The sequence below is a fragment of the Pyrus communis genome, chromosome 9 (assembly GCF_041283825.1).
Source record: "Pyrus communis isolate YQ-2024b chromosome 9, ASM4128382v1, whole genome shotgun sequence".
NCBI lineage: Eukaryota > Viridiplantae > Streptophyta > Magnoliopsida > Rosales > Rosaceae > Pyrus > Pyrus communis.
The window spans coordinates 10,939,224-10,953,118 of NC_142573.1; the positions used below are offsets into that span (position 1 = coordinate 10,939,224).

Genomic DNA, 13,895 nt, shown 5'->3' on the forward strand with positions numbered 1-13,895 from the left:
AGATAAATCCCTTTCATAAATTCTCAAAGGCATAAGGCTTAACCAAGGCCTAAGAGGAGGTGTGGAAATAGTTTTCAACCAACAATGGCCGCACCTCAGTTATAACCTCATTATCTTAAGGCAGACCTCGTCGATCTTTGCATCACTAAGAAAGCTCCGAACAAGCTCTCCAAGATTAAGGTTGTGAGGATGTTGATCGCCTAAATGTTAACGGTGATGTCTCAAAAGTCGTTGTCAATGGGCCAAGCCGTCAAAGATAGGTGTATTGAGATTTTTTTAGAGAATAGAGAGTGAATGAGGTATAGAAATGTGGACCGGGATCAGAGGTGATTGCAGGACTGGGTCATCGGGCTGACAATTTTTTTATTAACTATTAAATTATTAAGCCCATTTGTAATCTTTTTTTAATTTAATTAGACTTGCATGAGTCATTTATGTGTCACATCAGCACATAACAGAATTTTTGACAGAAGTATGACGGAAAAACTACATTGATTTGAAACACTTACTTGCGGGACTACATTGATCAATTCAATTTCAGTGATTATTTTGATGTCGCGGCTCAATTTTAGGAGAAAAACTTGTGTGGGCCTTTGCTTGCCACTGGATTTTGCTGAATGACACTACAATCCAATCAAAACTTGCCATGTCACATCCCGGCCCGGGCGGGACCACTTCCCGAGCCCGCTCCACCACCGTAGCACGATATAGTCCGCTTTGGGCCCTGACCACGCCCTCACGGTTTTGTTTTTGGGAACTCACACGAGAACTTCCCAATGGGTCACCCATCCTGGGAGTGCTCTCGCGCACTACTCGCTTAACTTCGGAGTTCCGATGGAACCCAAAGCCAGTGAGCTCCCAAAAGGCCTCGTGCTAGGTAGGGATGAGAATATACATTTAAGGATCACTCCCCTGGGTGATGTGGGATGTTACAATCCACCCCCCTTAGGGGCCCGACGTCCTCGTTGACACATACACGACCAGGGTTAGGCTCTGATACCAATTTGTCACATCCCGGCCCAGGAGGGACCACTTCCCGGGCCCGCTCCACCACCGTAGCACGATATTGTCCGCTTTGGGCCCCGACCACGCCCTCACGGTTTTGTTTTTGGGAACTCACACGAGAACTTCCCAATGGGTCACCCATCCTGGGAGTGCTCTCGCGCACTACTCGCTTAACTTCGGAGTTCCGATGGAACCCAAAGCCAGTGAGCTCCCAAAAGGCCTCGTACTAGGTAGGCATGAGAATATACATTTAAGGATCACTCCCCTGGGCGATGTGGGATGTTACATGCCACATGGCAAGTCTTAATTATTATCTTTTATCATTCTTTTATATTTAAAATTCTCATAATTATTTTTCCTACTAATTAATATACATCATGAGATTAATTTGATGTATATTTTTCTTCTCCCCCTCCCTCTTTTTCCTCCCAAATTTTCCCTTTTGGTACTTTTATGTTTTGCCGTAGAAGTCTTCAGTTTCTTCTCTCTCTCTCTCTCCCGCTTCTACCATCATGTTAAAGATGGATAATCAACCAAAATAGTTGTACTTCAACCAAAATAAAGTGAAGGATAACCAATAAATTGTGAAAAGATCAACTCGAAAGTATGGAGTGAGTCTGCAAGATTGAATTTAGAGTTTGCTATAAAATATTCTAATCCTTTATAGGAGAAGCATAAACACACAAATTACAACTCAGAGATATATAAAATAGGACGAGCTGTTGGGCAATGAAATTGTGCTTATAATTGAAAGAAAAAAAAAATTAATAAACAGCTTTTGAAAAAAATAAAAAAAAAAAGAGGAAAATTCAAACCTATAATTCTGTTTTCGTTTTTTTTTTTTTTTTTTTTTTGTTCTTTTCATTTCATGATAGTTGGAGAAGATGACTTTGTTTTTGCCCCATATTGTTATGAAGAAAGGAAATAAAGAGGGGGAAGAAGACTGCACACGGCAGAGAAAACTGGAGAAGAAAAATAAGAGAGAATGAGAAGAGGAAAAAAAAAAGAAAAAAAAGGAACAGACAAATTTTGTTAAACATCAAGCCTGTGTTAGAATATATATATATATATATATATATATATATATATATATATCACAGTTTTATTTCATTATAGATGGAGAAGATGGTTTAATTTTTTTTCCCATTATTCTTATGAAGGAAGGAAATGCACAGAGTGGGGAAGAAGCCGGCATTGGCAGAGAGAAAATTTGAGAAGAAAAAGGGAAGACAGAGGAGATCAGAGGAAAATTGAAATCTTAAATTAATCTTATATCAATTAATAGGAAATATAATTATGAAAGTTTTAAATATTAAAGAAAAATAATAAAAGATAATATTTAAGACTTGTCACGTGACGAGTTTTGATTAGATTGTAGTATCACTCAACAAAATCCAGTGACAAGTAAAGCCCCACACAAGTTTTTCTCCACTTTTAGGGATCATTTTGATGTCATGGATCAATTTTAAGGATCATTTGTGAGGGAAAAAAAAGACTTATGAGGTCCATTTATGTGTCACATCTGTACTTAACAGAATTTTTAATAAAATTGTGATAGAATGACGACATTAATTTGCGACACCTATTTTTAAGAACTACAATGGTTGATTTTTAATTTCAAAAATCATTTTGATGATGAGGATCAATTTTTAAAGACCAACAAAAACCCTCTCAACAAACTATGAGGCTCGATTATAACAACCCCTTCAATTTTATTTATTTATTTTTGTTAATCCCATCTTTTCCGGACAAAGAAAAACGTCGTGAAACTCCAAAACTTAGTAAGTACGAGTGCGTATGCTGGACACAGTAAACCTGTCACGTGTTTGTAGGCGGCTAATATACTTGGAGAAGTTTTTATTGTACACGGAATCAGAGCCGTACGCAAGAGGGTTCCCTTGGGTCCCAGAACCCTTATGGAAGTCGGGATACATGGGGAAGGATTGTGGGACCCTATGACCATCCGGTATATAGAGGACATGAAAATGCCCACAAATTGTTCAATGAATGTAGGTATATATGAAATGAAAATGCCCACAAATTGTTCAATGAATGTTGCTACGGTAGAATTTGGTAGGTGATGCTCGACTGACTTCAGCATCAAGCCTTGAAAGCTATCGATAGGTCTAATCTTAACAAAATGCTTATCAAGTGCTCAAACTAAATGCCTCAAAGAAGAAAATTAAAATTAAAATTTGATGCGCGCACACATGAATCTTTTATATCAAAATCCTACGAGGTTGAAGTCCAACATCCGCCACTACCTGAAACACAATGTGGTACCAATATAATACACTACGTGTTATTAAAAAATTTCTATAGGAACTATCTGCGAAGTTCAAACATGGACGGCCGTATGAACTAGCATGCTTGATCTTCACCCAAAGACTTTTATAGAGTTCCAACAAGCTCTCCCGCTCTTCAAAAGTACTTTTTATTGTTGTTGGTTCCCATTTCCATTTAGAAATATAAGTGATTGACAAGTTAATATATCACAATTTGAGATATGTTTCTTAATATCTTTTCATTTGTATTATGATACGTGATATACTTAAAAAGAATCTTTTTATTTTAGGAGAAGATGGCAATAATCACATGCTACTTTTAAATGCTCTCGATCCTCTTTCAGCTGGAATTAGTGCGGGAAAAAAACAAGAATATTGTATTAAATATGCATATCTGAGATAAATTATTGGCAAAAAAAACATTATATTTAGTGACTAGTGAGATTTGTTGTTGTCTACATAAAATAAAATAAAGGAACTTTAACGAAAAACTTTCAGTACTGTTCATTTTAATAAAAAAAATCACATTTTTACACTAAAAAGTCAATCCTGGTACTATTCACTTTACCTTTTATTTTGTTTTTATCGTTAAAACTCAAAGTTTTCAAACCCTTTTCATTAGTTTTCCTTAAAATAAATGGAAACAAAAATAGCATTTGATCAACCACCAAGGGTGATTTAGTGGTTGCAGACGAATTTTAGGCTCGTATTTCACACAGCACGTCCTGGGTTTGATTCATAACGCTCATGAAACACACGATGCTATCTAAGGGGAGGCTAAAATGCCTCTGTGAGTCTCCCCGATCCCCAGAAAGATGGACCGTTATGGCGAAACTACCGCTGATCCTCTTTTATATTAAAAAAAGGAAGGAAAAAAAAAAAGAAAAGAAATAGCGCTTGATCGGACTGAAAGGCGTGCTATTTGATTTTGTGCATGCCACTTAACTAGAAATGTTGACTCATGGGAGGAATCCATGGCCTTTCCTAGACTTTCCAACCGTATTAGCAATCAATAACATCATAAAATAAGAATCCCCCCAAATAAGAAAAGTGCAATTGCAACTTTTTCCTTGCACAATCAGAGCTAATGCAAGACCATTGCCCCACCAATTTTATTTGGTCTTACTATTTTTATTGCCATTTTTTTTTAATTTACTTTTATGCCATTCAACTTTGAAGGAGGCTTTTCATGATGGGGTGTGCTATTTATACACCTTTTTTTACTTCTCACATATCTCTTATTAATTTTTGTCCTTTGATTTTCTTCAATTTATCTGATCAAAGGGCCGAAAATTAAAAAAGTGTGTGAGAAGTAAAAAGGGATGTGTGAATATCATACTTCTTTCCTTTTACGTGCATAGATTTGGACCCGTACAACTTTCTAACTATCCTGTGACAGCACTTGATGGAGTGTCCTTACAATGATAATTTTCATGTGGATAATCTTTAAGTGATAACTTAAAAAATAGACAGTTTAGATTATTTAATTACATTACAAATGTTGGAATATTTACACAATTTTTTAACATGGACTTTCACTTGAGAAATTGATTAATCGTAAGCATGACTTAAAAGAATAACAAATTAGCTCTTGATTTAGTAATATTTTTCTTCAACGTTGAAAGACGTACCAAATTCGAATCATCTCCATCCATTGACCAAACCCAAAAAGATATCTTGGATGACCCCAGAAAAAAAATGAAACACTAAGAGGTCGTTTGAAAACGCTTGTGTACGTATGAAAGACTTCTACTCATAACTGTTTTGGTTTGAATTTTTTTTTTTTTTTGAACAAACGATCTACACTAAATGAGAGGGGATGTGCTTAGCCTCACCTTGAGATGAATAAATCAAAGCACAGGTGTGGAGAAGAAGAAAAGAGGTTTGCAAAAAATCATCTCTCTTTATTAAAAATGTAGTATACTTTGTTGAAATCACTAGAAAGTGCTTTTATAATGCATATGTAAGGATCATTTGAAAGTACTTTTAAAATGATTAAAACCACTTTTGGTAAAAATATTTTAAAACCAATCGTTGGTTAAAATTTAAGTGAATTCTAGAAAAGCATATAACTGGTGCTTCCTATACTTCAAATATTTTTGGACCCAAAATATTTTCTCTAAAAACGATTTTAATTATTTTAAAAGCTAAATGAGCTTGTATCTTAAGTTTTTCATTCAATTGTCATAAACTTATCTTAAACAATAATACTATTAATTTCACACACAAAACTGTTACACTTGGCTAACATGCGTTTCAATTTTGTGTTATTAAAACACTTTCAACCCTCACACTTTAATTTTTTTTTTTTTTTAAGATCTGAAGTTTGAAGATTTGAGGAGCATGTAATTTTGATTTGTCATGTCGCTCTGCAGGCCACGTATTTGTATTTGTATTTGTTAAGTTGCAACTGGCAAGCACGTTAACTGAATTGGATCCTCTCCTGAGCTCATAATGGGGATTCTCATGAGCAGTTCATCCAAGGTGTTCAAACTTGATCTAACTGCTGTAATTATTATAACTTTTAAAGGAGCTCCCTATTTAAAGCCTTTGAATCAAATTTCAACGGTCTAGATGAGCTGCTGAGGAGGATCCTATCCTAAGCTCAGGAGAGGATGCAGTTCCCACGTTAACGACCCCGTCATAGTATTTGACAATTTGGAGGGAGAGATGGTTAGGTCGGACGAGTAAGTTTTGAAAGGTAGTTAAACCCAACGGCTCTTCCTCCCTCCCTTCCTTCCTCTTCCTACCCAGTTCTTCCATCTCTCTCTCTCTCTCTCTCTCTCTCTCTCTCTCTCAATAACCAATCAAGGGGAAATGGCTCGGCTAGAATTAAGCCAACATGCGGAAAGCAGATCATCCTCTTCCGCTTTTCACTCAACAAACAGTCAGCTACCAAATCAATTAATTAGATGGAGGAAGATTTGTCAAAAGGAAACACTTAGTCATCACTTATTTCCTTTTATTATAACAGCATATAGCTTCTGCTTCCTCACTCTTGTCTGTACCCACTTCAGCAGAGCAAGAGGAGGAGCATAAAAGCCTCATCTCTTCTGCTCTTCCCCAAGTGCTCACTCGGGTACTTCTCGATTTCGACGTCTTTCAATCATCAGTAAGTACAATTGTCAAGTTCCAACTAAGTTGTGAATCCCAGTTGTGGGTTGCATTTATATTCTTGTTTGTCTTTGTTGGTTCTGTGCATGATGCCAATTAATGATTTGGGCAGATGGGGTTTGTTCTTAATGGTGATTCAGGGTCTTAGTTATTTGGTTAATGATGATAGCTCTAACCTAACTGCTCGACATTGACGTTAATGTGAAATTCTTGTTAGTTTGTGGAAGTGATGCAGAAGTTAGACATGGGTTTTGAATTCTGTGTTTGCACAAACTGATTGACATAGTGAATTCACTCATATGCCACTTATATCAGAAATTTTCAAAACTTTCAATATCGAAACTAGTTAGAATTCGGTATGATCATTAGGGAATGCAGTGATTGCTTTTCGTATTTTTTTTTTTTTTTTTTTCGATTAGTAAGATTTGAACCTAAGGCCTATTCTGTTTAATGGTTTTTCTGTTTTCTATAAATCATGATGCCAATTTTGTACCTACTTAATTGTGGCATCGTTGCCTGGCTAATGTCGCAACGCACATTTGATCAATTCAGGATTTGAAAGCTTCAATCATGGCTGAAGATCTGAATAAACCATTGTTGGATCCTGAAAATTTCAACCGGGAGGGTATCGATTTGGTAGGTTATGCATTTCTTACACTACAACAACCACCACATTTTGGAATCATTTCTTGCAATAGCATTTTATGACACTTCCAATATAACAGGAACGCTTACCATTGGGAGAAGTTTTCGAACAACTGAGGACATCGCCACAAGGTCTTTCAACCGAAGATGCTGAAGTCAGATTGCAGATTTTTGGGTTTAACAAGCTTGAAGAGAAGACGGTAAGCACCGCAGTTCCTAAACATGCTTTCTTTAGATTCATCACTTAAGTTGTTCCTAGCATAATTAAATGCTCTTCTATTAATTTCAATGCAGGAGAACAAATTTTTGAAGTTCCTTAGTTTTATGTGGAACCCCTTGTCATGGGTCATGGAAGCTGCAGCTGTAATGGCACTGGTCCTCGCTAATGGTGGAGTAAGTAGACTCTTAAACTGAGTATTCATTTTCGATTCAGGGCAATGTAAATTCCGATTTATAACCTTGTACTGTAATGAAATGTTATTTCCAGGGTGAGGGTCCTGATTGGCAGGACTTTGTAGGTATTATTATCCTGCTAATCCTCAACTCAACGATTAGTTTCATAGAGGAGAATAATGCAGGGAATGCTGCATCAGCTCTAATGGATCGCTTAGCTCCAAAGACAAGGGTATGCTGGTTTACTTGATGCCTTTGGCTCAGAGAATATCGTCTTCAGGCAGAGGATAGCTTATTAGCTCACGTCTTTTATGCAGGTTCTTAGAGATGGGCGCTGGACAGAGCAAGATGCATCTATTTTAGTACCAGGTGACATAATTAGCATTAAGCTCGGGGACATAATTCCGGCTGATGCTCGTCTGCTTGAAGGAGATCCCCTGAAAGTTGACCAGGCAAGTGCTTGAAAAGCCAGCTTTTGTTGATAAATGGATATCTGATTGATATGCTTGTAATTTTTTGATATAAATTTATTATGAATCCGTAAATGAAGTAGTATTTTTGAATTTGTTTCTGGCAGTCAGCTCTTACAGGAGAGTCTCTAGCTGTCACCAAGAAGACAGGTGATGAAGTATTTTCTGGTTCAACGTGTAAGCATGGAGAGATTGAAGCTGTTGTGATCGCGACTGGAGTTAACTCCTTTTTCGGAAGGGCAGCACATTTGGTGGACTCCACTGAAGTTGTTGGACATTTCCAGCAGGTAATTAAATAGCCTAACATGCACCTCATGATGGTTCAAAAGTTGAAGTCGTGATGTTACACCAGTAACGTGATTTTTCTGCAGGTACTTACTGCCATTGGGAATTTCTGCATTTGCTCTATTGCTGTGGGAATGATTCTTGAAATCATTGTCATGTTCCCAGTACAGCACCGCTCTTACAGGGATGGAATCAACAACCTTCTTGTTCTCTTAATTGGAGGAATTCCAATCGCTATGCCAACGGTGTTATCTGTCACTCTTGCCATTGGTTCCCATCGACTTTCTCAACAGGTGCATCTCTTAATAGCTTCAAGTCCATGATATTGTGGAACCTTCAAGAAATTTTATGCTTCTAAAGAAATCTATCAACTTATATAGCATAATCTGAAATCTTCACACTGACATTGTTTGCATACCTTTTGTCTTTTATTTTGCAACTTAGGGTGCCATTACGAAAAGGATGACAGCAATTGAAGAGATGGCAGGAATGGATGTCCTCTGCAGTGACAAAACCGGAACTCTCACTCTGAATCGCCTCACTGTTGATAGAAACCTAGTCGAGGTATGAAAGCTGACTCCGTGATAATTACTTAATTCTAACCATGGAGGCAAATTTTAATATTAAGTGTCCTTGATATGGCATGTTTGGTATAGATACATAAAAAACATATTATTTGCAGGTTTTCAACAAAGATCTAGATAAAGACGCGGTTATCATGTTTGCAGCCAGAGCAGCTAGACTGGAGAACCAGGACGCTATTGATGCAGCCATCGTCAATATGCTTGCTGATCCAAAGGAGGTAGGGATATAGGATTACACTTGAACCCCGGTGTTTTGTTTGTTTTCTGTTCTATGCTGCTGGTTACTTATGCATAAAATTACCCCTTCATCTATAGGCACGAGCAGGCATTACCGAAGTGCATTTTCTGCCCTTCAATCCGGTGGACAAGCGTACTGCTATTACATACATTGATATGGAAGGTAAATGGTATCGGGCTAGCAAAGGAGCTCCGGAACAGGTACTGATGTGTTCAGAGAACAAGAACCCTAAACTTAACTTGTTTCTCAAGTATTCTGCCCTTTAATATATAGACTTCTAATGTTGTAGTTAGGAAAGTACTGAAAACACAATTAGGTTTACAATTTATAAGTTATAGCTGTAGCAGTGCAGAAAAAGTGAATTCTATGTTTTTTGTTTTAATTGTCATCCTCAAATCAGATTCTAGATCTATGCCCGGAGAAAGACAAGATTGCTGGAAGGATGCATTCGATTATTGACAAATTCGCTGAAAGGGGATTGCGGTCTCTTGGAGTTGCTTATCAGGTATGCCAGACAACCTATGTTCTAAATTTGGGTAACAACAGTTTTTTCAAGCACCGGTTGAAATTTCTGACATTTTACAACTCCCAAATTGTGCTACTGCCAGGAAGTTCCCGAAAAAACTAAGGATAGCCCTGGAGGTCCATGGATATTTGCTGGGTTGTTGCCCTTGTTTGATCCTCCAAGGCATGACAGTGCTGAGACCATCCGTAGAGCGCTTAACCTCGGAGTCTGTGTGAAGATGATTACAGGTACATTTTTATGCATCATCTTGGCCTCACATACAATTGTGATTGTCGTCTTTTTGATTGAAATCGAAAACCCTTGAGCATAAATGTCAAAGATAGATACTGATTCTTGAGTTGTTCTCACATTAGGTGATCAGTTGGCAATTGCAAAGGAAACAGGGCGGCGACTTGGTATGGGAACAAACATGTACCCCTCCTCTTCGTTATTAGGCCGTCATGTAGAAGAACATGAAGCTCTTCCGGTGGAAGATTTGATTGAGAAGGCTGATGGCTTTGCTGGTGTCTTCCCTGGTAATTAACTGAACTCCTATCTCACGAATTAAGTACATTCTCTCTGAATCACTCAATTAGCTTATCCTTGCTGTGCAACTTTCAGAACACAAGTACGAAATTGTAAAGATTTTACAAGAAAAGAAGCACGTCGTTGGGATGACTGGAGACGGAGTAAACGATGCTCCTGCTTTAAAGAAAGCAGACATTGGTATAGCAGTGGCAGATTCCACAGATGCTGCAAGAAGTGCTTCTGATATAGTCTTAACTGAGCCTGGATTGAGTGTGATAGTCAGTGCTGTCCTCACCAGTCGCGCTATATTCCAAAGAATGAAGAATTACACGGTTGAGTAGCAATCTTTTTCTTCTTTGTTTGTTTGCCCTTGTTCTTTGTTTCTGCATTATTTCGATAGTAAACTGATTAGTTTGTGTGAATACGCAGATATATGCTGTCTCCATAACCATTAGGATTGTGGTATGTTTTCTATTTATGTCTCAATCTTCAATTAATTTTTTAGACTTGAAGCTAAGTCTTTCAAGATTGGTTACGTTTCAACTTTCCATAATGTTTTCAACTTCATCCTTCTGCAGCTTGGTTTCGTGCTTCTTGCATTGATCTGGGAATATGACTTCCCACCTTTCATGGTTCTGATAATAGCCATACTGAATGACGGTAATATATTGAACTGTGTTAGCGTTAATATTGATTCCTTTTATTCCCATAGGATCAAGCAACATTCACAGACAATTATGGAAAATGAGTACTAGACAGTGTATTTAAATTTTAAATGCAGGAACCATCATGACAATTTCGCAGGATCGCGTAAAGCCCTCCCCAAAGCCTGATAGTTGGAAGCTGAAAGAGATATTTGCTACTGGCATTGTCATTGGCACATACCTTGCTCTAGTTACGGTATTATTCTACTGGGTTGTTATTGACACTGACTTCTTTGAGGTATGAAACACAGAAATGCTGCTTCCTGACTTTGTTTTCTAAGATCCTCTGAAAAAATAAACAGCAGAAGATACATTAACTCGGTTTACCTCTACGATGCTTACTGATTTTATATCGCTTACAGAGCACCTTCAATCTAAGAGATTTATCGAGCAGTAGCGAGGAAGTTTCATCTGCTGTATATCTGCAAGTCAGTATCATCAGCCAGGCTCTCATATTTGTGACAAGAAGCCAGGGGTGGTCATTTCTTGAGAGGCCCGGAACTATGTTGATGTGCGCTTTTGTGTTGGCTCAACTGGTATGCCTATTTCAATTGCCTATAAGAAAATTTCCGCACAATATGAGTTACATTTCAGGAATTGAAAATTTGTTTCTATCAAATATCAGGTGGCAACTCTGATTGCTGTATATGCAAAAATCAGCTTTGCATATATCAGCGGCATTGGATGGGGATGGGCCGGTGTCATCTGGTTGTACAGTCTGATTTTCTACATTCCTTTGGACATCATTAAATTCATAATTCGCTATGCATTGACCGGAGATGCCTGGAATCTGTTATTCGAAAGAAAGGTTTGTGCAATGTTCTAAGTTGCATTGAAATTTTCTAGCATTCGGCTTTAAATGCTAACTTCTGATTTCTATGTTGCTTTTGATCTTCAACAGACAGCTTTTACTAGTAAGAAAGACTATGGGAAGGAAGATCGGGCAGCTAAATGGATACTTTCTCAGAAAAGCTTACAAGGGTTGCAAGACTTTGAGATCAACAGGTCCGGCAAGCGTTCTTCTTTGATTGCAGAACAGGCCAGGCGGCGTGCTGAAATTGCCAGGCTCGGGGAGATACACACTCTGAAAGGACATGTAGAATCTGTACTGAGGCTCAAGAATTTGGACCTGAGTGTCATGCAATCAGCCCATACAGTCTGAAGAAAATACACGGATATCTGCAAAACGTATCAATGCGTCATCGATACACAGAAGGCAAATTCAGCAGCATTTGCTCACATGATTGATGCTGGGTATTTGCAAAAGAGATCGACATTTGGGTTTTTGGTGATGGTCAATTATATGGGTGCCAAAAGGCCAGAAAATCCATTAGCTTTTGTAGCAATTTTTATGTGTAATAAAATTAGGAAACTGCATACTAATAAACCACCTGACATGCAGGGGAATTTTCTGTTTACTGGATCTGCTGTATTATTACGTATGGTTTGTTCTTTGTATAAGAGTAATATACACATCGAATTTTTGTAGTTATTCAAAAGAAGATTGTTGCTACTGTGCCAAAGATTGAACTTGACGATGAATTGGAATATGAATGGCATATTTGAGGTGATATTTTAGGCAAGAAGAGGTTCTAGTTTAATCGATTTTTCTCTGGATAGGATGTCCGTTCTTTTACTAAAAGACGGACTGTCAATATGATGTTGATAAGCCATTGATAACATTAGTAATTAACATGTCGGTAGCAAAATGTATCAACATGTTATTGATACATTTTTTACAATATTATAGCCCATTGCTAAGCTTCTTATGAGCTCCCAAACAGCGTTCAGATATTCTGGTATTAGGTATCTCATTCCAAAGTAATTGTTGCTTGGCTCATCCTCCAATCTCTTCAAAAATGCATGTCAAAGAAGAAAATAACTAAGTACTAGAAGATAAGAAATTTAAATTATATACGAGAGGAGGATGCAGAATGACTATTTTGAAGTGCTAATAATAATTTCTTAAACAGAATGTAAAATCAAAGGCTTGAATAGTGAAGACTTACATGTTCAATGTAACAACTGTCGTAGTGAAGGCACACCCCGAAATGCTTAAACATGAAGTTTTCGTAATCATAAGGCAACCGGGGCAGAAGATCATTACAGTAGAGTTTTCCCATAGATATAAATTGCCTTCCAATTGTCTACCACAACTTTTCTAATGACTTGGTCATTCTTATATGCTAACTTGGAAGCCATAATGCAAAGGTCCATAAGAGTCGGATTCCCGATTTCACGCTTGTTTCTTCAGAAATGGGAGCAGCTATGTCTTTTGCTAAGTTTTCACCCTTGCAGAGGTCTACCCTCCCATCTAAGTGACCAAATATACTTATGAAAGTCTCTGTGTCCCTTTGTGGCGCCATCGCTTTTCCTGTTTCCCCAATCACCATTAAAGCATATGTGTAGGTGGGCACAAATTATGAATAGAAAGATATGTACAAAAATTCCAAGAGCATTAATTCTGCATATATGACTATACTTTTCTCCCTTGCATACAAAAATTTCCAGTCGCCATGAAGTGAATCCCAAAGCGTCCTGTCAACGCGTTGAGATAATCTAAATTCTACGACATTTTCTTTAACTTCAATCCCTTTTATCGACATGGTTGATTGTTATAAAGTGCGAATCAATCATTTAGAACTAAGACTTTAAACCTAAAATTGAAGCTCTAAAGGATTGTATGCCCTAACTAAATAACCAATCATGTTAATAAATAAGGGGACATTGAAGAAAACGGAAAAGAAATGAGGTTTTCTCAACAAGTTACGTATTTATGAAAGATAGAGCAAGTGTAGCCATTGGGCTGCCCAACACGTGAATAGTCAGATAACATGTTAAAATGTGAACATTCAACCTCAACCTCAAGTTATTGCTCTGTTCTAAACTTGGCATTTGGTTTAGTTCCGAAATTGCCATTATTTTTATTTTTATTTCTAATGTAAATATGGCCTGCAGTGTGGGTTTGAACCCTACATGGGCTTTGGTGTGGATTTGCACGTTTGGCCTTGTGGTGTTGTAAAAATGTCTTTACTTGTTTAGACAATACTAGACTTGACACAATTAGTTATAGCTCATTTACACGGGCTGATTTCTCTTTGGGGTTAACAGTTTTATTAGTGAGGCAAGTCATTTTCAT

The 13,895-nt window shown here is 37.5% G+C and overlaps 1 protein-coding gene, 1 long non-coding RNA gene and 1 pseudogene across 5 annotated transcripts; 1 reads left to right on the forward strand and 2 right to left on the reverse strand.

Moving 5' to 3' along the window:
* LOC148694239 (U4 spliceosomal RNA) lies at positions 1-135 on the reverse strand (annotated as a pseudogene).
* Positions 136-6,071: 5,936 nt separating this feature from the next.
* LOC137739089 (ATPase 10, plasma membrane-type) lies at positions 6,072-12,279 on the forward strand. Of its 4 annotated transcripts, none has more exons than XR_015966283.1 (22): positions 6,102-6,402; positions 6,957-7,040; positions 7,130-7,249; positions 7,344-7,442; positions 7,537-7,674; positions 7,760-7,894; positions 8,020-8,199; positions 8,284-8,490; positions 8,642-8,761; positions 8,880-8,999; positions 9,097-9,219; positions 9,420-9,524; positions 9,628-9,772; positions 9,899-10,060; positions 10,146-10,384; positions 10,482-10,514; positions 10,631-10,712; positions 10,834-10,994; positions 11,119-11,292; positions 11,382-11,564; positions 11,658-12,073; positions 12,159-12,279. XR_015966283.1 is itself a non-coding variant. In XM_088699584.1 (21 exons), exons 2-21 carry the CDS (start codon positions 6,975-6,977, stop codon positions 11,916-11,918), a joined length of 2,853 nt encoding a protein of 950 aa, XP_088555710.1. In that variant the 5' UTR covers positions 6,072-6,402; positions 6,957-6,974; the 3' UTR covers positions 11,919-12,279. The 4 variants fall into 4 exon arrangements, 2 of the variants coding, with proteins under 2 accessions (XP_088555710.1, XP_068334678.2); XR_015966282.1 differs by having other exon boundaries at positions 6,264-6,402; positions 7,760-7,898; positions 8,024-8,199; XM_088699584.1 differs by having other exon boundaries at positions 6,072-6,402; positions 11,658-12,279.
* A 134-nt stretch (positions 12,280-12,413) lies between these two features.
* LOC148694240 (uncharacterized) lies at positions 12,414-12,905 on the reverse strand. Its single transcript, XR_015966284.1, has 2 exons — positions 12,766-12,905; positions 12,414-12,607 (listed from the first exon to the last, which is right to left on the reverse strand). It is a non-coding gene; the product is annotated as an uncharacterized LOC148694240 (long non-coding RNA).
* Positions 12,906-13,895: the final 990 nt, after the last annotated feature.